The 23,278-nt window shown below is 43.1% G+C and overlaps 1 protein-coding gene across 1 annotated transcript in view; it reads left to right on the top strand.

Moving 5' to 3' along the window:
* The window catches only part of mical3a (microtubule associated monooxygenase, calponin and LIM domain containing 3a), a 228,196-nt gene that overhangs the window by 197,680 nt on the left and 7,238 nt on the right, over positions 1-23,278 (top strand). Inside the window, 6 exon segments of the mRNA XM_084335409.1 lie at positions 285-2,646; positions 3,030-3,124; positions 10,250-10,300; positions 13,402-13,509; positions 15,879-15,972; positions 18,468-18,518. Coding sequence (XP_084191535.1) covers positions 285-2,646; positions 3,030-3,124; positions 10,250-10,300; positions 13,402-13,509; positions 15,879-15,972; positions 18,468-18,518 — 2,761 coding nt within the window.

Genomic DNA, 23,278 nt, shown 5'->3' with positions numbered 1-23,278 from the left:
GGAGGTCAGGATGAGGTCAATGGTAGTCTGGGTTGATTCACACACCCTTGTGGGTTGGGTGATTAGCTGGCTGAGGCCGTGCAGATCACAAAGCCTACTGAAGGCCTTGAAGACGGGTGCTGCTTTACGTAGCATGTCCGTGTTCCAGTCCCCAATAAGGATTTTTTCTACGCCCTCCACCCCAGTTAAGCACCCATCAAGTGTGTCATAAAAGCCACTCTGTTCTGGTGGTCTATAGATTGTGCCTATTATTTAGTACTGATTTTGCCCTGTTTGTCTTCCAGATAACTGCGGTGTCTCCCCCCTGCCGGGTAAAATCCCCCAGCACACACTTCTTCCCAGAGCCTGGTGTACTGGAGGACATCCAGCCTGAGAGGACAACTCCATCTCCAATCGCCAAGAGTCCACAGTGCCCCACCACTGCTCTTACCCCTGTCAAAGTCCCCTCTTCTGCTTCTCCTGTTTCTCCGTTCCCTTCCTCAGCCTCTGTCAAAGCCCCCTCTCCTGTTTCTCCATTCCCATCCTCAGCCTCTGTCAAAGTCCCCTCTCCTGTTTCTCTGTTCCCTTCCTCAGCCTCTTTCAATGTCCACTCTCCTGTTTCTCCGTTCCCTTCCTCAGCCTCTGTCAAAGTCCACTCTCCTGTTTCTCTGTTCCCTTCCAAAGTTCCCTCTCCTGCTTCTCCCGTCTCTCCGTTCCCGTCCTCTGACCCTGCCAAATTCCCTTCTCCTGGCACTTCTCCTGCTCCCGATACAACCCTCGCCCATGTTCTCCCTCCTGTTTCCTCTCCTCTCACTTCTACCTCGCCTCCCGCATCGACCACCAAGTCACCCGTCGCCTCCCCAGTCAGGTCCCCCATTTGCTCCCAGCCTGTCCCCTTACCAGACACTTGCACCACCAAACCTCCGGTCCTCCCTCATCGCTCCGTTTGCCCTCTGACGGGTAACCCCCTGCCCTCTATCTGCACTCAGCCATTGCCCTGCCATGAGCCCTCCTCCCCTCTCACCTCTGACTCCCCTGTAAGAACTCAGCCTGTCCCAGGACACACCTCCACACCCATGGTCAAATCGGACAGGGCCAGCCCAGAGCCCTCGACACCCCTCGACTCCTCTATTGAGGACGCTAAAAAGACTGACATCATCGAGGAATTCTGGCTAAAGAGCGCCGAGATCAGGAAGAGCTTGGGTCTCACTCCTCTGGACCGCAGCAGTAGAATATTCGAGAAGAGCTTCGTGGTTCCTACCCCGGACTCCTCCTCCCCAAAGTCCCACTCTCCAGAGCCGTTGGACGAGCTGAAGCCTCACTTCACCGGGCGCTCGGTCATCCGCAGACTCAACATCACTCTGGAGGGTCAGGTCATCACTCCCATCACTCCTGCGGAGCCCAAGAGCAATGGCTCCGACAGGAGGGACCTGAGCAGCAGCTCTGGCCTGGGCCTCAACGGGAGCATGGCCACCAGCCAGCAGGCCACCAGCGACAGCTACAACACCTCAGACTCTGCCATGCTCACCCCTCCCTCCAGCCCGCCGCCACCCGTGCCCGTCAACCAGTCTCCGGCCATTCTCCGGCAGCAGAAACACCAGGTGTCCTGGGGCAACGGGATAGTCCCCCCCGCGTCCCCGCCTGCCAAGGAGCCGGCGCCGCCCAAAGCAAAGTCCCCGGTGCCTGCACCAAGAACCCAGCTGAGCCCTGTGTCTGTTCCCGTGTCAAAAACCCAGCTGAGCCCCGCGCCCATGCCCAAGCCTGCCCCCAGGACCGTGACAGTCACTTCGCCAGTCACGGACCGAGGAGTGGCGGCGGTGCCGGTGGTGGTGGTCATGCGGGAGAAGAAGAAACCGCGGCGGGAGGAGGCGAGAAAGTCATTCGTGGAGACCGTGGCAGAGATTCCGTTCGCGGACGACGTGGAGGACACTTACGACGAGCGGACGCCGGAGAAGAGCAAGGACCGGTTTTACACCCCACCCACCAGCAGACCAAACGGGAACAAACCTCCCCTCCACCTGGCTCTGGCCATGGAGAATGGCAAACCCAACATCCCAGTCACACAGATCACCAGGCCCCAGAAAGTCACGCAGTTCTCCCCGGAGGCGAAGGAGATCGCAGAGGAGAGAATACGGGCGAGGGAGAAGTCCGTCAAGAGCCAGGCTTTGAAGGACGCCATGGCCAAGCAGCTGAACAAAATGAAAGAATCGGACGCGGCCAAGGGCGCCTCACCCAAGGTGGCCTGGAACGTGACCTCGGACTCTTCCGGGAAGGGCAAGAAGTCGTCGGTGTCTTCGGACACGTCGGCGATGAGAGCGCTGGAGTCCAAGAAGGCGGAGACTCTCCCTGAGCGCTTCTTCAGCAGCAACAAGAGCCTGGACAGCTCTGTGGCCTCGTCCGACGCCTCCTCCGGGGGCAAGAGCAAGAAACGCAGCTCCCTCTTCTCGCCGCGCAAGAAGGAGAAGAAAGCCAAGAACGAGAGCAGCAGGCTCTCTGGCACGGAAGAGACACCGCCCAAGCACAAGTCACTGTGGAAGGCCGTCTTCTCGGGGTACAAGAAGGACAAGAAGAAGAAGGATGACAAGTCATGTCCCAGCACACCGTCCTCCAGCTCCACCACTCAGGACTCTGGGATGAAGAGAACGTCTCCCACCGGCAGGTCGTCAGGTGAGATAGAGGCTCAGGAGATTTTGGAGGAGTTGAAAGCTGTCATCATTGTCCTGATTTCACGGTTACAGTGATAATAGTTTGAGTAGAGTATTACACCATTCTGCAGCAATGTTGGATAAGGCCCTGCCAAATTCCACAGGGGGAAAGAAATCCCTCCCATAATATGCTTTATAATTGATTTGGTATATAATATACATAAACATATTTAAAAAAAAAATTATACTTTCCGTTTGTCTTTCCATTGCGCTATAAGCAGGTTTATTGTACTATTATGCAAGAATATATATGAATAATTATTAATGCATTGACCCCGGTGGTGTCAAATCCTTTGTATATCTGATTGCTATTTAACACTATTGTTATCCTGATATATGTTGCAGACTTGAAATCCAACAGAAACCTGAGCTTCTCTGAGGATTCTGACCTGTCCTGTGATGATGTGCTGGAGAGGTCCTCGCAGAAGTCCAAGGCTGATGTGAGTAACAGTCTATATATATAAATCTTTGGTAACAGTGGACACAGTTGAGACTTTCATCATCCATGAGTCCTTGACACACCTCACCATCACATTTCCATGTTCAGTTTGGTTTGAATTATTTTTAAAGACACGTTCCTTTTCCCGGCCGTCCCTCTTGTCCGTAGCGGCACACAGACATCTTTGACCTAGTGTCGACCATTCAGCAGGAGGCGCTAAAGGAGGAGATACTGGAAAAGCAGAGGAGGAGAGAGTTGAAGGAGAGAAAGAGGGCAAAGGAAAGGGATAAGGAGCGAGAGAGGGCAGCAGATGGAGAGAGAGGGAGAGAGGGGGAAGAGGTATTGTGCAACAAGGAGACGGATGCTTTGGAATTTCAATGAAACGTCAAGATGGTAATGTCGAACCTTGTGGACTCGTTTCATTTTAAATCCCTGTGCACATGCTGATCTCTGAACCGTGTCACAGAATGAGCCTTTTTATTCTATTTTCAACAAAAAGTACAAAAGAAAATGTTATAATGTACGTCAAGGTAATATTTAAATAATTGTCCTTTAGGGATACAAAACAATTATATAAAAAACAAATATTGTAAAAAGTCTCTACAGCCTTGCAGTTTTCATATTTATCTGCTGGCAAAAATAGAGAAATATTACCGGTAGTCTGCATTATGGGCAGACTACGGCGCCTCCCAGGGGGAAGGTCTGATTCATTTAGTTACAGTAGTATGCTTGTGGTGTAAATCTTCTTATAGAAAGAAAATGTGCAAATATGAGCAGGGGGAATCAAATCCGCAAAATGAGTCCCCGCTTATTAGATTCCATTTGCATTTATTGTGTTGAAACGCTGTTGAAATTCTAAAGTATTCCATCTACTGCTGCTGCCTTGGTGTGTTCATGGAGATTTAGACTTGTACAGTAGATTGAGCTCAGGGCCAGAGGCATGCTTTCATTATTTCATGTAAACACATTCAAAACAACCGCTGAGAAAACCCGGGCTTCTGTCTATATTATTTGTTTTCTTTAACAAAAACATGTTGTTTTTGACATCGGGTCTTATTTGACTCTATGTTAGAGGTCTATTCTGCGCTAGGGTGACCAAATAATATGTATCATCCAAACATGCAGGACAGAAAATTGCGGGACAGTACTGAATACTTATGTCAGAAACATGTTTACATAAAGCATTTTTCAATCGAAATATAGGCATTTAGATGTATTCAATTTTATTATTAATGTATTATTAATTAAAAGCACAAGATTACTGTGTCCTAATTGCTTATTATAGAATTATATAGACCAATTATAAAGACTGTGCCATGCTGTTGAATTACCTACCAACCACTAGAGGTCCCAGATGTGGCAGGGGCTCAAAACAGGGGCTCAAAACGATGACAGACTACAAAGGCGCCTCCCTCAAACTGAACAGTGACATCTCCTTAGCAAATGACCTCAATACCTTCTATGCGAGGTTTGATGCTGGTAATAACAACACCAGCTCACAAGCCACGGCAATGGGGGGGGGGGGGGGGGGGGTCGGCTGCTGATGGAGGCGCAGTGTTCAGGGTAACAGAGCATGAGGTGAGGCGGACCTTTAAAAAAGTGAATATCAGGAAGGCAGCAGGTCCGGACGGCATCCCCGGCCGCGTCCTAAAAGTCTGTGCCGACCAACTGGCCCCAGTATTCACTGACATATTTAACCTGTCCTTAGAACAGGCTGTCATCCCCACCTGCCTGAAGAAGTCCACTATTATCCCTGTACCCAAAAAATCCAAGCCTGCTTGCCTCAACGACTACCGCCCTGTAGCTCTCACCTCCATAGCCATGAAGTGCTTTGAGAAGCTAGTAAAGGGCTACATCTGCTCCTCCCTCCCCATCAACATGGACCCCCTGCAATTTGCATACCGCCCCAACAGGTCCACGGAGGACGCCATAGCCCATGTGCTGCACACAGCAGCATCACACCTGGACAAGAGGCAGGGGAACTATGTGAGAATGCTATTCATCGACTACAGCTCGGCATTCAATACCATAGTCCCCTCCATACTCATAGCCAAGCTCAGGGACCTGGGCTTGGGCTATGACCTCTGCCAGTGGGTCTTGGACTTCCTGACTGGCAGACCCCAGGTGGTGAGAGCAGGCAACTGCACCTCCTCATCCATCACCCTCAACATAGGGGCCCCCCAGGGCTGTGTTCTGAGTCCCCTCCTCTACTCCCTGTACACACACGACTGTGTGGCTCAGCGGAGTAGCAATACAATCATCAAATTTGCTGACGACACAGTGGTGGTGGGCCTGATCTCTGCCAACGACGAGAGGGCCTACCTGGAAGAGGTCAAGGTCCTGGCGGGATGGTGCCAGGAAAACAGCCTCTCCCTGAACGTCAGCAAAACAAAGGAGATGATTGTGGACTTCAGGAGGTCGGGGGTCAAGGACTACAGCCCCCTCAGCATCGACGGGGCACCGGTTGAGAGAGTCAACAGCTTTAAGTACCTCGGAGCCTACATATCCGAGGACTTGACATGGACCACACACATTGACAGTGTTGTGAAGAAGGCACGACAACGCCTCTACTTCCTCAGGCGCCTAAGGAAGTTCCAAGTCAGTCAGAAGATCCTTAAGAACTTCTACTCATGTACAATAGAGAGCATCTTGACCGGCAACATCACCTCCTGGTTTGGGAATAGCACTGCACAAGACCGAAGCAGACTACAAAGAGTGACACGTTCAGCCGAACGCACAATTGGAGGGGGGCTCCCCACCCTCCAGAACATTTACAACAAGCGTTGCACGGGCAAGGCTAAGAGAATCATTAAAGACTCCAGTCACCCGAACAACTGCCTCTTTGAACTGCTGCGGTCAGGCAAGCGATACCGGAGTCTCAAGGCGAGCACAGAAAGACTCAGAAGAAGCTTCTATCCCATTCCCCAGGCCATCAGGCTGCTAAACGAACAATGAATGAACACTACACAACAACAACCACCAAACGCACATAGCACACACATCCACACGCACACACTCACTTTAAACAAACACACTGTAGCACCCACTCCACACACTTTATAGCACACACCCACTTTAAACAAACACACTGTAGCACCCACTCCCCACACTTTATATTTATTGATGAAGGATTGCACTACAACTCGTACACCTTACTGTAAATTGTACCTAAAATTGTACCTCATCCCATTTCTGCTTTGCACTAGATAGTACTGTACATTAGTACACTGCATAGTATTGTATATTATATGGTAACTCAGAACATTGTACATATGTCTATACCGAACACTGTGACCTCATTTTTCTTCTTCTAAATTACATGCTATATTATGTTATTTGATACTATCTTGTCTAGCACAGTCTCTGGAGCGTAACAGTAAGAAGCATTTTGTATGAAAGTATTCTGTACTTCTGTATGACAACTATTAAAGAACTTGAACTTGAACTTGAGAGTCCCTACTCATTCAATAGGCTATAATTTAGTGTTTGTGATCTCTCATAATGTTATACTGAAGTGACTACATTGTCTACACTGGCTCCCTTGATTCTACACCCAGAAGCGGTAATAACATTTAGTTTAGTTTTAATTTAGTTACAGTCATATCTATATATATATATATATATATATATATATATATATATATATATATATATATATATATATATATATGAAACATCTCTTACATTCAAATTAGCCTATAGGGAACAATAGTCACATAAGCCAAATGGCTGTAACACTGTAGAAAGAAACATTTAATTGTAGTCTAACATAAATAGCATCTTCATAGTTTTTACTGGCATCCTGGCCTTACCTCTCCGAAGACACAGATTTGGCAAATCCAAGATGAATGTTTCAGCACCATGGAGAGAGTGCTTTACAGTATAGGGAGGTATAGTCTGACGTCACTTTAGTTTCCCGTGCGGTCCACCCGTATAGGGATTTATCATTGGGAAAATGTATTATTGGCTATTGTAATAATTCTGCCTCATGAACATTGGCAAGCTTTCCATTTTTACACAAAATGAGTTCCCTTCTATCACTAACATTATTGTTTAAGCATTTAATTTGGTTGAAATAAAGTTAGAATAAGGTTTTTAATTTGTCGTAAAAAAATAACTACACTTAGCCAGTAGAACACCTGTCGTTCAGTGCTGTCGCCTAATACAGCCAGGGCCCCGTTCCCCGTACCTGGCTAACTGAGTTAGCCGGATAATTTTCAGCATAGCTTGACTTAAGCCAGACCTTTCGGTTCCCCGAAGTCGGATTTTCTAAATCACCATGGTAACCGATCAGAACGTTTGAACCTGGTCCGGAGCAGGGTTAAGTTCAGTTAGCTGGATGAACCATGGGCACGCCCCCGCAAAGAAATGCCAGCTCGCTTCCTGAAATATTTCTTACAGTCTAGATCCCATTATACCATTCTGAATTATGTTTTTGTGCTTCGTTTTCCTAGAGGGGGCTTTTGAAATGTATAATAATAGAACTAAATGCTGATAATAAATCATATTCAGCCTATAGATTTACTTTGTCCTAAATAAAATAATGCACGTCATATACGGCGCTCGGAGTCGCGATACACGCTGCATGTGGTTATTTTAATAACGGCGCATTGCAAATGTGAATCCCGCGGGGATATTTTTAATGAATGAAACCTATCGGCCGTTTGGCTCTGATTAGTTTCATATATTCTCCGCTGTAGATTTGCTTAACGGAGCGCCCGGATTGTGTTTCATTCAAGCATAAAATTGAAGTGTCTATGCGTGGATTGTGGTCTTTGTGGATTATGAATTACGAGGAATCTGAGGATTGTTGAATTTTATCATCACTCACACGTTATTGTGATATTGTAACTGGGATTAAAATGTCTGATGAGATGCGCTGTTTGACGGATTTGAGCAATTGAATGAGCCGTTGACGTCACATTAATGCATTTGAGAATAAAGAGATAAAACTTCATTCAAAAGAAAAATATTCGAAACACGTGTCTCTTGTCCATTGATGGATATATAATGGATATATTTTGTCTGGCACAGTGGTGTAATGGTTAGTGCTCATTCCTGTCAAGCGGACGACCAGAGTTCGAAACCCCTCGTTTCTAATATAATTTTTTTTGGAATATAATATTAATGACTATATGCAAAAGTAGCCTAGTTTTAAGTTAAAATATTATAAATCTACATGCATTGAGGATGTCATTCTTTATATAGCTCTCAAAGTGCACCAAATTGAAGCATTTACATCGCAAAAAGAAAAAGAAAAAAATTAGAAAAAGGGGGGATTCGAACGCGGGTCGTCCGCGTGAGAGGTATAAGGACTAACCATTAGACCACGGTGCCAGATTAATAAAATATCCATTATATATCCATTAATGGTCAAGAGAGCCGTATCCTTATTCTGAAAGAGTTGAACTAATTATTTTCGCTAGCAAGATCTCATTTGATTATTCATTCCATAAGCCTACTGCCAGAAGGCACGTTTAAAGAAATATAATCTGATTGATTGGGGGTAATGAGGCACTTAAAATTAGCCTATAGATTATGCATTTAACTTGTCGGCGAGGCTATTGAGCTGTACTGCATTGTACCCATTCTGCAATTTGTTAATAAAGTTTTAAATCAATCAATCAATCAATGCCGTTAGAAAATCAGGATTTCTGCGATCGACACCTGCTGTCTTTTCAGCTGAGGCGGCCGCGCGCAATTATCCTGAGTCTCAAGTCTGGTTCGAATGAACAAGACTGAATCAGCGTTCGAGGAACAGGAAAATCCCGGATTCAAACATCGGGTTAATTGAATCTGGATAATGGGACTCTTGATCGACTTAGTTGAACCAGGTACGGGGAATAGGGCCCAGGAGTCTACGCTGTGGTGACGTCAGTCAGCAGCACCAAAATGAGTGTAGTTTCTCAGTGAACGAAAACATAAACGTTGTTATTTAGCTACTTTTACGATTAATTGCAATTTTTTTCATGTTGAGCTATAGATTGTGGATGAATACACACAGAAAGGTACACCATGCCAATGTTCATGCTTTATTTGTTTTAAACGAGACAATTTAGAAATGGGTCCATTGGTCCTACTCTGGCCAGCAGTGAGTGAGCAACCCCCCCCCCCCCCCCCACAGTAAACTAGCCCAGTTCAAAAGGTAGGCGATACTGCCACCTATCGGGATTCGATCGTCATTTCAATTCAGCCGGGCGCCAGGATTTTAAGCATGACTTTATTGAAATGTGGAACACTTATTGAAACGTGGGACAAAGGGCTAAATTGCAGGACTGCCCTGCGCAAATCAGAATGTTTGGTCACCCTAGGTACAAGCCACCTAAAGCCCTTTTATCACATGACCTCCTGGCCCTACGAAACTCAACAAAGACGGGAGTGGTGTAGTTTAGTTTGTAGTTGTGTCATGTGGGTGATATGATTATTTGTAGCTTTCTAGATCCCTGTTCGTGAACGTTCTCTAGGTTTGCATTAGGCTGCGGCTACACTGATCCGTCAGTGAATGGATAGAAATATGACGGAAGGTATTACTGTTTATTTTTTAGAACTTAATGTAATTGTGCCTTTGCAGAAACAATAGCTTTGCGGATGGTAACGTATCCAGCACTTCCAAAATGTCACCCTCTCTGAACTGTTCTGTCCGTCAAAACGGACACAAATCTGCCGGAGAGGGACACAGCGTAAACCCTGTCCAACAAACAAAAATAAATTAGAAACAGACGTAGACGGGACAGACACAACGGATCAATGTAGCCGCAGCTTGTGTCCTATTGTTTTTCACTCTGTGGTTAAGTAACGCAGGTGTTTGAAGGTGAGTAGACCTGTCTTACCGGTGACCCCTCTGTTCAGATGGGATTGAACTGTACTCCAGTATGACTTAGCGTTTTCGTTTTAACTCATTCATGATACAATTTATCATTGCACCCTCTCAGATGTATCCTTGGTGTGGGGCTTTAACATTGCCTGTTTAATTATACTAGTAATTATTTTTGTTTTATGTTGATTGATTTAACATAATCATTAACTCATTTAATTGTTTCATCTGTATCATGTTTGTTTTCTCCTCTTTTAATTTTAATTTTTTTTATATACATATTTGTTTTTTGTCTCCCCCCCCCCCCCCAAGTCTGTTTATGTCCCCCACGCACTGGCGTTCAAGAGATCATACGCCATAAAGGTAGTGTTTACATACATGCACATCCATCCATCACCCACCCCTTCACGCATGTGCCAATGCACCACTACCCTAACCCCCCCCCCCCTCTGTGCACCTGGGTATCCACTCATTCATTCTGAACTAACCGTCCTCTCTCCGGATGCATGTAACAGCCAGGGCCACAGTGCCCCCTCTCTGCTGGAGGTCCAAACTGTTTTACCGCACACCTGTTACAAATGCTACTCACCCCTTTCCGGGTTCCCTGTGACTCCTCCTCTCCGGTTCTGACGCCGAGGGCTGTTCCTCTGTACGCTGTGCGCGCTGGTCTGATGTTAACACAATTCTGTTGCCGTGGCGATGTTTCTCACCTCAGTGCTGCTGTCGGATGAACTTCCTGCTGCTTTCTCCCTCTCGACACTATTCTCTCTATTTCTCTCTGCGCTATATATATATATATTTTTTATGATATTTTCACGAGTGGGTAAATGAGGGGAAGTAATCATACTCATCTATATGTTTTATTATTGTTTAAATGTACTTGCCAAGAATCAACAGCACAATGAGAAGTACTGATTTGTCCATTGAAAAAGGCCCTGAGATTAGCGATGGGTTTCATGCCCAGGCCAGTTGTATTCCGCCTTTCATTATGTTGGATTTGTTAGAGTCCTAACTGGATCCCCCTGAAGCCAGACCATTGGTAAAAGGACCAGACCAGTCTAATCTTGAAATCTCTCTATCACCAGAGATGGTCTCTGTCTTTAACACATTTTGTGTTCATAAAGTGTATGTTTAGGTAGATCTCAGCCTACCTTTCACACTGCCATTGATGTTGAAAAGGGTTGAAAATATGCTCCATAAAACTTGAAAGTCGCTAGGCGTAGGTAATTTACCCTTGTGAAAATCACTGTCATTCATTTTTGCTAATGTTACTATATTTCTCTACTACAAGCTATTAAAATGTTGCGCAGCAACCGGGAGCACCCGACTGAATGCAGACGTGTGTTGCTTGTATTCTAGTAATGTTAGTCATTGTGCTGTTTTTATTGGGCACAAAGTTGCTATTATTAATCCACTTTTGGCGAATATCTTGGTCCTCTCACTGCACGGCCAGGAAACAATCAGACAGACGCAATCTTCGTAAAGGCTCTCTCTCTCTCTCTCTCTCTCTCTCTCTCTCTCTCTCTCTCTCTCTCTCTCTCTCTCACACTCTCACTCTCACTCTCACTCTCACGTGACACTGTTGACGTACTATCGCTGTTATTATCGACCAAAGGACATTTAATAAAATGAAGCATTACAGTATATGTCTATGTATTTACTATTTAGCCAAAAGATGTTGCTACGCGATTTAATTTTTATAAATTAATTATATAAAATACTAAAAAGGGAATCGAACCCCAGTCGCCCACTTCAGAGACATAAATTATACCACTACACCACTGCCTGCCACATAAAATCCAATGAGATTATGTCATTTTATATTTTACTAATAACTGTTACAATGGTAAACAAACGTTGACTGCTGATTTGACATGTTTTAATTATTAATTCTTTAATTCAGCAACATTAATTCATACAGTCTGTAGACATAGTGATATGGCATGATGTCAACGTTTTGCGGTCTAGTTGTGAGCCTCCTTGATGAATGAAGTTAACAGCCGCCTGTCGGGCCGTTGTTGACTTTGCGCCTCCTGATGGGCATATAACAGAACAGCAACCTGATTTTCTAATGTATTCCCATGCCGTGAGACCACCGTGCGCACATCACGGCAACATGGTTAGGAAAACGAATGGCTTCATCTGTAGTCGTAGAGTGTAGCGAGAAAATACATGTGTTCTTCAGAAGGCTGAGTTACATATGAACTAGCAACTTTCAAACAACCTTCAAGTCTCATGGAGTATTTTACACCCCTTTTCAACATCAATGGCAGTTTGAACGGCATTTAGTAAAGTAAGCTAAAACACTGTATACACTAGTAACACTAGTAACAAAATTAGACTGGTCTGGTCCTTTAGATTAGATTGTAGGGGGGGGATTATTTTTCAAATCCTGCATTCTAGTGAATTTTCATAGTAACACTGCACTACAGACAACCTACAACTGGTGATGGTGTCTAGGTCTTTAAGTGTTAAACAGCTGAGAGCAGTCACTGCTGTTTTTTGTGGTCTTTCATACACACATCTTAACAAGTGTGTATTAACATCCTCACAAACCAACAAAGAACATCATCTATATCAATTTTAAGACAGAAAACTCCACACTGGTATCTGATCGTCAATAACGGATAACTTTATTTTAACTATATACAGTCAGTAGTAGTCCTTGATTGGCTCAAATTCACACCTTGTTAGGGGCGGGGCTAGTGAAGTTGTCCCGGGGATGCTTAGGAGTTTATAAAGGAGATAATCCCACTGACGTCATCATTTGATTCCAAAAGTGGGTCTGGACTCGTGCCCATAGAGGCTGTTTACCAGTATAATGGCTCCCCCCAAAGTATAATTTATGTTTTTTTAAGTTTTTTTTACTCACTGAGCACTCATTGTCACCAAATGCAAATTAGTGCTCACTGAGTAAAAAAAATAAAAAATAACACAAATTATACTTTGGGGGCCCCCCAAAGTATTAACATGCAGCGGGAATCACTGAGTTAGTACTACTGGGTGTAGTGCTAATCAGAAGTATGTACAGAGTTGGAATACCAATAGGTATAAAGACACTATGGCCGTAGTCATACTGGCCAGCAGCATAACTAGTAAGAGTAGTTATGAGATATAGATATAGTATCTACAGATAGGTAAAAGGATTATGTGCAGGTATGTACAGACAGGTGGATAAATATATATACGGTAAGAATATATATATATGGTATATACAGCATTATTGTCTATCATAGCTATATGGGTTATATGCAGGTGTATAAATCACAGCCAGAGCCTACATTGAATTGTTAAACCTAGTCCCACTAGGTTGTATTAGTCTGTGTTGCTTCTCTCCTTATAGAACTTGTGTTGTGAATCAGAGAAAGTTCCCTCCTCCCCTCTTCTCCTGGATGCCCCCAGTGAGCCAAAGCTAACCCTGTCATTAGGTAGATAATGAACACTGTTGTTGTTTTGCACAATAGAAAACCTACACAGAGGAGGAGCTGAACGCCAAGCTGACGAGAAGGGTACAGAAAGCTGCCCGGAGACAGGCCAAGCAGGAAGAGCTGAAAAGGCTGCATAGAGCCCAGGTAACTGACCAATAGGAGCTTGCCCTTAACACTTTCAGTGCCAGCCATAACGTTGATTAATGTCCTTGAGTGCCATCATCCACTTCAATGATAGTGTTAAAAACGCATAATCTATGTTTTAAATTATGGCTATGTGTCTAATCTGCCCGTCGTTTATCAATGACTTGTTTGCAGTCAACATTGTCGAAACGGATTGTTTTTTTAATCGGTTCATATCCTTTTTATAGCATTTCGAAAAGCTATCGTTTTCTCGAAAATTTCCGGAAAATAGAAAGATTCCCTCATAAACGGCATTTATTGGAATATTCTCGAATACACTAGACATGTTGTCATTTGTCGGCCTATTTATGAATCGTTTTCAAATAAACGCTAGATTATCGATAGTATATGTGTACTTATGCATGCTATAGAAGCGAGCTGAAAAATCCATTCTCTCATTTCCTCAACAGCACACACACACACACACATATACACATACAGGACACGCTGTTATCTCAGTGAATACAGCTCTGATTATCCTAAAACTGGTAACATAGACTCCTTACCTTAGATCAGATGTTCTCCAAAAAGATTATTCCAATTCCTGATCGCCATTCCAAATATCGATCGCGTTTATTGATTGATTATTGGCTGCTGTAAATATATATTCCAGTCTGCTTTCCATCTTGCGATCACTTCCCTGTTCATCAGATCCCTCGCCAGCATAGTGGAGCGAGGAGGCTCCCCCTCCACAGATCCACCAGTATAATCGAATGGCCTGCAGTTACACAGGGATAGACGATAGGAGACGGTATTTTCTCATCGGAGCTCCTAGAGGGGCTGCTGTACCAACGGGAGACTTGGTTGATGAAATATGAATTCAGATCGCTAATAAAAAAATCAAGCGACAATTTGCGTCGGTGGCACTCAACGGGGGGCATGAAATAACGACATAACACGTCTGTGGCACTCAAAGTGTTAAAGGACCATACCATGGTCGGCCCAAAAATCAAAGCGCCCTTTTTCCCCCCATAATCTTTTACCGTTACTGAATAATTGGGTGTTTGGTATTTCTTGATTCACCACTGCCATAGGCTTCTATTGTGAAATGTGCCCTAAATACCACATAGAACCATGGAAGTCACCATTATCTGACTAAAAGGCCATGCATTTTTATTTTCCTTTCATTTATTTCTTTGATAAATGAAAGAACGGTTATGGGGAAGGCTGCGAGCCAAAACAATGCTATCCCTCAAATGTGTTCAGCTTAGCACAGATAGCACTGCCTATGGTTCTATTACATTAAATGATATGTACCGTATGTCGTTTTGTGCTATTGCCTCCCTTTTAAAGAATACAAATCCAAACAAGGATGTTCCTGGTGGATAGTTACCTAGCATATCCTCTGCAGGCACATGAAAATGTTTTAATTGTGAACGTTTCTTTGCTGAGACCCTTAAAAGAATGTGACGTCTTCTGGAGATTGTCAGAACAAGAGGCGCCACGCAGAGAGATACAATACCTAATTAGCCGTGCTCGCTGAGCATTACTGAAGATGAATGTGTAACGCAAAGATAAACTGCTAAACCAACTCATTCATTAAACTCTGCTCAGATGACTCTTCTGTCACTGCTCACACTGAGAAAGTTTCAAGATAGGAGTTTTGTTGAATTGCTTCGCTCTGTAAATTAGTTTTATCTGCTGTGGGCACAGTGATGCTCTGGGAGGCGCGGGCAGTTCTACATGTTTTAATAGTTATATTATATTATGCTCTATTTATTATTCTTTTATTACTGTATATTCTGTACAGCAGTGACGCTTTATTTATTTTCCTTTTCCCCACTGCATTTACACAGTACCTCCTTATGTATAATAGTCCTACTTGCTTTTAATAGTATTCTAGATGTGTTGTTTTTCTCCTCTTTGTGTGAGCAAGCACCAAGCCAAGTTATTTGTATGTGAAAATGTACTTGGCGAATAAATAAAACGGATTCTGATCCAATACCAGTATTGTTACCTGTATTGGTGCATCCATATTTTCCATGAGTCATGTAACTCGTAGAGATGGATAGAGTGTACACTACAACGCTCTTTGTCAACATTGTCCAGTGGAAATGTTCTCCTGCGCATAGCGCCACCTAGAGGCTCCCCAATTTATTCTGTAAGGAAGTTACTGATCCCTGTTGCACTTTCCACTAAGCAGCAGTAATGCGTAAAGTCCAGTGTTCAAATCACCATTGAATCTGAAATGAGGAAGAAGCAGTGTTATCTTCTGGGTAGAAAATGGGTGGATTTGCCTCTAATGGCGGCATGGCGGTCTTGAGAATAAGGTCAGAATGTATTCGCTGTCCTGCGGAGATGAGGAACTTGCATCTCTCTGCTCCCGTCAGATCATTCAGAGGCAGCTGGAGCAGGTGGAGGAGAAGCAGAGGCAGCTGGAGGAGAGGGGCGTGGCCGTCGAGAAGGCTCTGAGAGGGGAAGCAGGTAAGCCACCCTGTCACTCAAACGTTCACACATTCTCATTGGTTTGTTTGTTTTAGTCTTTTTTTTTGCCAAGCCCATGTGGGTGTCGTCTTTTTTTTTTTTATGTCACGGATTAGGGGGGGGGAAAGAGTTTGGAGAATTCCGTCCTATTCAGGTTATATTTTGATTTAGGTTTTTACAATGAACCAATAATCGAGTATAAACCTACAGTATTGAGAACGCAAAATCCCTGTTTGCTGATGGACTACATAGTCCAGTAGTAGTCAAATCTATTTTATAGTCATGAGATTCTGATTATGTAAAGGAATTATGACCATGTAAACATTAACCTCGGAGACAACTGCATCATAGTTCAAAAGTCAATTACTAGTCATTGTGACATTTGCCCAGGCATGGTTAAATCTAACAGTCCAGTGGCATCATTTATACAAATTAATAAATAAAATTAGTAAAGATCTTTGACTTAATCCTAGACTACCCTAGTCATTTAAAACACATTTTATTGAATGATATCTATAGCAATCATAATGATGGAAATGTAACATTTGAAAGTTAGACATTTTGGAAAATGTCTGTAAACCTCTGATCTTGATGATACATTTTTAATAAATCACAACTTGTAAATTGGTTGGTTGTAAATGCTGAATTGGAACCCTTTTATAAATGAGGCCCCGGGACTAAACCATGTTTGAGAAAGCTGTCCCTGTATGATTATTTTTTAAGAGTGTAGCAGATACCGTCTCTGCTCAGCGGTGCTTCAACTTGCCGATACAGGATGTGTTGCTGTTCATAATAGATGTAGGATTGTTCACAGAGAGGCAATTTGAATCCGAGGCGCGATCGACAGGGGACTATCACAGACTTCATTACACGGACATAGCGGAAAAAACAAGATTTGTTAGAAAACCACACAACTCATTACTTCCTAGTTTTTCCACAGCATCTGAAACATGCAAGGTGTTCAGTATAATAATTTAATTTCATGATGTGGGTTTTGGTATGAAAGTAATCAAAATCCCACGGCAACTTTGTGTGATTCAGTCTCGACAGTGCATTACAAAGTGTAATTTATTCCACAGTGACGCTCGCCAGCTGAATAGAACAGCTTACTATGCAAATGCATGCACATAAATTGAACGCACGGTATATGGAGTAAATTCTTTTTAAATCCAGACATTTATAGGCATTTGGCCTTTCTCTCCCGAACATTACCTTTTTGCCCCCCACCCCCCTTAATGTTTTTCCAATTGAATGTGTGAGGAATGTGTTTTTAACCTGTTGACTACTCTTACTCTTTTTTAAGGATTGTATAAAGGTACTTATACATTACCAAAACAACACAAAAGAAGATCAGGTATTAGAATTACTGTAGTTAACTTGTTCATTTTCTTTATATACGTTTTATTAATTAATTTATTTTTGTAACACCGTACCATAGGTGCCATTTGTGGTGACACACTGCAACAGTTCTCCATTTGACCTTTTGTCCGTTCATAACATGTCCGTCATCGACCATCCAAGCTGCATGCGGTTAGGAGAATGTGTGTCCCCCTCCCTCGACATAGATTTGTGTGTTGCTCATTCTGGATGTGATTTTTGTCTTCTTCACAGTTCTCTAATCAAGTCTAGGATTACTAGGTTAACATTATTCCAAAACACATGGCATTCGAATGGAAATCAATTCAAATTGGTTTGCGGGCGGCAAATTGTGAACATCTTAACACCACAACTCCTTTGCTTCGATTAAGATTGATAACAATTGGGATATTAGTGGAAGTCATCCCCAAAACGCATGCGATAGGTATAGTAGGGTGCACTACGTTGGTCACACTACGTTGGTCACACTTTGCATTGAGTCGCCCTGTCGTGTCGTGGCTGTTCAACACGTGGGTTTTGGACGTTACACAAGTGAAGAAGGGAATGCTGCCTGCTATCAGTTTTACACTTGTGTGATTAAAAAGCCCAGAATATCTTTTTTCTAATTTGATTAAAAAATAACAATAATAATTGATTTAAATAACAGATTTGGACAATAAATATTTTCCTCATTATTTTTCTTGTGTGATAAAAAAGAAAAAACATGTACAAGTCAATTACATTTGTTGCTGTACAATTACATGGCAATATGCGACACAGATAGAGGTGCCTCTGTGTAAAATGTCACCCCCTCCATAATCTGCATACTGAGTCAGTTACCAGCAATACAGCATATAGCAGCAAATCTATGTAGCCGTCTATTATTTTGGGGAAATACCATGTACAGTAGTACTGCACCATCTATACCTTACTGCATTTTGTACCGTGGTGAGTACCAGGTGGACTCTCTTCTCGTCCTGTGTGTGGTTTTAGCGTGTTTGCGTCTGCGTGTGTACCGTGTGCTGTTAGACATGCATGACTTGCTCTTGTTGGGAGAATTTTCTGTTTGTGTTTGCAATGGTTTTTGGGAGCCGTGTGAAATAACGCTCTATCTCTTAATATTATCCCTGTCGTTGTAGACTATTGGGGAGAGTCTAATTACAGTGAAATCCTGGACTTGCATCTGGGCGGTATGTATTTCAAACCTGTCGCTTTGAATTGACTAACCTAATGGCTAACACCCCCCTCTGTCTTTCCCCCTGTGCTATCTGAGCCCCGTACTACCCCCACCCCCCCTCCCCTGGCTGGCTGGTCTGGCTGACTTCCTGGTTGGCTTGCTGGCTTCAGCCTAGCTGCAGTAGTCTCCGCCCCTCCCCACCCTCATTAATGTTTCCGGTTCAAACACTTAACACTAAACACAAATCAGACACTTGTCTCACAATGTCCTCTTAAGACCCACTTCAATCACTTTTAACAGGATGTGGTCTTAACACTGTCCTCTTTCACATCATTTGTTTTACTCTACTAAAGGGTGTATCTGGTTATGAACTAACATTTGTTGAGCATTAATGTGCACTATGTAGTTTCGGGAGAGTCGGAGAAGTGGAAAATATTCTACGATTTTCATAGCTGAATAATTAAAACTGATTTAAAAATGTCATCCCTGGAACATGGTTTGGCGGTTAGAAAGTTATACTGTATGTGAAATATATTGTGTTTGGTCCACAGTCCCTCAAATATTTTGTTTTGATTTCTCATGACATGAGATAGAATAATTCTAAGAATTAGTCAAACGTATAGTATATACTGTTTTGTAAACTAATTCCAGGCTCCGCTAAATGTAAACAAAATGTCTCTCCTCAAACTGCGTAGTGCAGCTTTAAGGTAAGTCTTGATCACAATAAATGCTGTTGATTATACAGCAAGTCAGAAACACAGTGTCAGCCCAATCTCGCTTATTATGTAAATAAAGTACTTATCAACCACAGGGGGGAAAACTGATAATGTATGTTATGTTATAGCCATAAGTAATATATTTACTGTACATATTGTATCGAAAATGTGACATGTGTACGTATTACAAATAAGTACAGATACATATTTTACATAGTCAAATCTTTTTAACTTTTTAGAAAACTTTTAAGTTCCTCTACTGGGGATCTAACCTTAACCCTAATTTTATGTCTTAAAGGAACACGCCAACATTTTGGAAAATTAGCTTACCGTCTTTTCCAGAGAGAGACAAGAAGATAGATACCAGTTTCCTCTCTGTGCATTCAGTAGAAAGCTATCTGGCTGCACGTTAGCCTAGCTTAGCATTCCATTCAACGTGCAGCCAGATAGCTTTCTACTGAACGCACAGAGAGGAAACTGGTATCTATTTTCTTGTCTCTCTCTGGAGAAGACGATAAGCTAATTTCCCAAAATGTTGGCGTGTTCTTTTAACCATAACCGCTAAGCTAATGTTAAAGCTAACCTCAACTCTAATCATAGTAATCATAGTTAGATAGTGGTGAGAGCACTCGCCCACGACTGCACTGATTGTTAGTTCAATTCCTGGCTGCTGCTTTTGTTTTGGACTTTTTCCGATACAATGCGTAAATATATGACTTATGGCTATAACAAGATGCACCTTATGTAAAAAAAAAATTCATGTGGTCGATTAGTACTTTATTTACGTTATGTGATGAGACTGGGTTGCAGAGTATGTACAGATCAGCTGCCGCATAGGAACTCTGAATGAAAGTACATACAGTGCATTAGATAAAAAAAATACATGAGAGCATGAACACACATGCACGCACGCATGCACACATGTCTGACACGCGCACAAAAACACACACACACACACACAAGTATTGTATTGAGATTGCCACCTTACTTATCCATACTAAACTGCTGGCCTGGCCATTAATGATTAGCCCCTCTCTCTCCTAGACCTGTATGCTGTAGTGTCATCCCATAGTTTCAGCTATGGCTCCTCTTGACTCTCTCATACCTGCTCAGTTGCATAACTCCTCCAGTGTGTGTATGTGTGTGTGCTGCAAGGCAGTGGTGTGACCCTTGACCCCTGTTAGCCGTCCTGTCTAGATTGTGATTGGTCGACAGTAACAAGAGTGTCTGTGTTTGACCCAGGGTGGATGAGTCGTCTTGTGGTAGCGTTGGTCTGCTGTAGATTGGGGCCTTGTTTGAATATGATTGAAATGCACCCTTTCCGCTCGACAGCAAATAGCTGCTATGATTATGGAATGAATGGCAGGCTTCTCGGTAGAGAGCGTGTTTTGTTTAATATAATGCACTTTGATGATGAAGCTGACAGTATGTTGTGGATTATGGTATATAATCATTAATGTATGTAATTTCATTAAGCACATCCTCTATGTAAAAGTCTTTGGTCTTACAGTGTTGTCTGAGTTTGTTGTATTACGTGTCGCCACATGCTGCACTTTTTAACTGTAGCTGAATTCCCCCATGTGGGACAATCATGTCCAATCAATCAGTCAATCAATCAATCAGATGGTTCAATAGCAGTGAAACTCATAGGAATGAGTGGGGAGAAGGGTGCATTTCCTAGTATTTCAGCAGGGCGTGTGCTTCTCTGTGGTGCTGTCCTATTAGTCCTAACAGTTGTCACTCATTATTAGATTGCGTGGAGTTCTGTCAGAAAAACTACAATATTTCCCCATGTCTATAATCTCTTCTCCAAGTCTCTGTCTCTCATCATACCTGGTTGATTGGTTTGTGCACAATCGCATGCCGGTCGGCGGTCACACAAATCCCCTCCGCTCGACACTAACTTGAGTCTAGTTGACGCAGAAAGCCTGATTACGACCCATGATGCATTTGCACCACACGGTAAGTACGTGTGAACACTGAACACTGAGTCTCTGGCACCAGTCACTCCGACTCTCACAAAGCCGACACGGTTGCGTTTCAAAGCCTTATTTGGGGAGAGGAATGCTAAGTGAGAAAGTGGCGGCCAGGAGAATGAAACTGGCCGGCCATTGCCATAGGCATAAAGAGCTTCCAGCTAGCAGGATGGTGCTGTGGGATCCATCAGATGGGCGTCGATCACGAGGACGTCCCACGTCGACATACTACGTGGACGTGCTCAGGAGAGATGCAGGAGTGGAGAATTCTGTGGAGCTTGCTGCATGTACAGTATGGACGACCGAGAAGACTGGAGCCTCCGTTGTCAAGCTCGTCTGAGGACGACCAAATGAATGCTGCCTGCGACTGCTTCTGACACCTTTTGTAACCACTAATGCGTTTTGATTAATTGATATGGAACGCTAACGGTTGTAATTGAGGGTGTTTTAGGAGGTTTGTTGAACGCCATGGTTGTGTGTGTCCACTCCTGTAGGTGGCGCCAAGAGCTCAATTCAGCATGAGTATCAGGGAGTCACTATATATCTCCTACTGTATATTGTTTGGCCAGTATAGGCTGTTGCCATAGCAACCAGTTGTTTTCATCATTACCTTACTTTTATTACTTTATTATCTTATAATACACCTTCCATAAAGTACCACGATTTCGCAATTTACCGACCCCGTAGCACAATATACGTATTTGACCACACTTTTATGATTTTGGTGGAACCCATATACTGATACAGTACCATAAAGCGTTTAACGGCCGTCAGGTGTTATGTACTCTAGCCAAGGTTGTTTCTGTACTGACATTTTCTACATGGCAGCTTTCCCAGACTCACTATCCTCTCTCTGTGATAGTCCCTTGTAATTATTATCCAACGTGTCACACTCTCCCAGCTCTTTCACCTCCCCAAAGGTTCAGTACTGTGTCAGTTTCCTCTTTTGTCTCATTGTATAAAACACACGCCCTGTCTCTTTTTATCTGTTGACATCTTTCCAACCCCCCGTCATCTTCATTCTCCCTCAAGTTTATTTAATATTAAATTACATTTTCTTATCTATCATCACTTTAAAAAAATTTCTTTCTTTGTTTTCGGGCGATCTTGTTTATTTTCTTATCTACTAGCTCCTTGCCTGTGACCTCGCTTGCTGTGAGAATTTTGTTTCGGAGAGGTTCAGAGAGATTTGGTGTCAAGAAAAACTCCCAATTTGCACTTCAAAAGTATCCAGGCTGTCAACAGATCCCTGCAGGGAGACCAAAACACAGTTTCTACAGAGGATTTACCTGGAGGTGTGGTGTTGTAGTCCAGTGAGACCAATTCAAGACCAAGACTTTAGGGATCCAAAACTGAGTCAAGACCGAGACAGACTGGGACCAAGTCCAATTAAGTCCACAACATGTCATTTTGTTGGACTGATGTCAAATTTGGGGCTCAAAATTTACATAAATTCTCTAATTGACTAGAAATGGTTTTAGCGCAATATAATTAAAGATGCTGTAAGTGGTATTTCTTTGTTAAAATAAGTGTTAAGTAGTTCTATATTCCAACAGCTATCACTTATTTGGTCAGTAACATGGGTCTTCCAGTCCCTCTGCTCTGCAGTTAACAGAAAATACATTTCCTGGTATCCCTTCCTCCTTTATCCAATCAGGAGAGAGAACCCTAGATATTTTTTACTTATTTCAAGAAATCTTGCCAAGCCAAATTTGCTTACTGCACTGGCCGATTATTTTACTTGTTTCAAGCACATATGTGCTTAAAACTAGTTTTTATTTCTTATTGTTGTCAGACAATGTTTGCAGTGAGCGTTCTCTCTCCTGATTGAATAAAGTGGGAAGTGGATTCCAGATTAAATTTATTCTGTTTACTGCAGAGCGGAGGTGTGTGTCCCCCTACTAACCAACCACTACGCACTAACCTGTCAGTCACTATTGTAAGGGATGAGGCGATCCAATCATGACGATAGGAAGGAGGGTTCTAATGACGCTACATTTGTGTACTAGACTAGTTCATCATTAATCAGTGGGTTTGGTCTCAGTCGATCAAGATGTTGTTAGTCGTTTCTTTATGCTTTT

Source organism: Notolepis coatsorum, assembly GCF_963971535.1.
Source record: "Notolepis coatsorum genome assembly, chromosome: 18".
Lineage (NCBI taxonomy): Eukaryota > Metazoa > Chordata > Actinopteri > Aulopiformes > Paralepididae > Notolepis > Notolepis coatsorum.
This window is presented reverse-complemented; position numbering and strand designations above follow the sequence as displayed.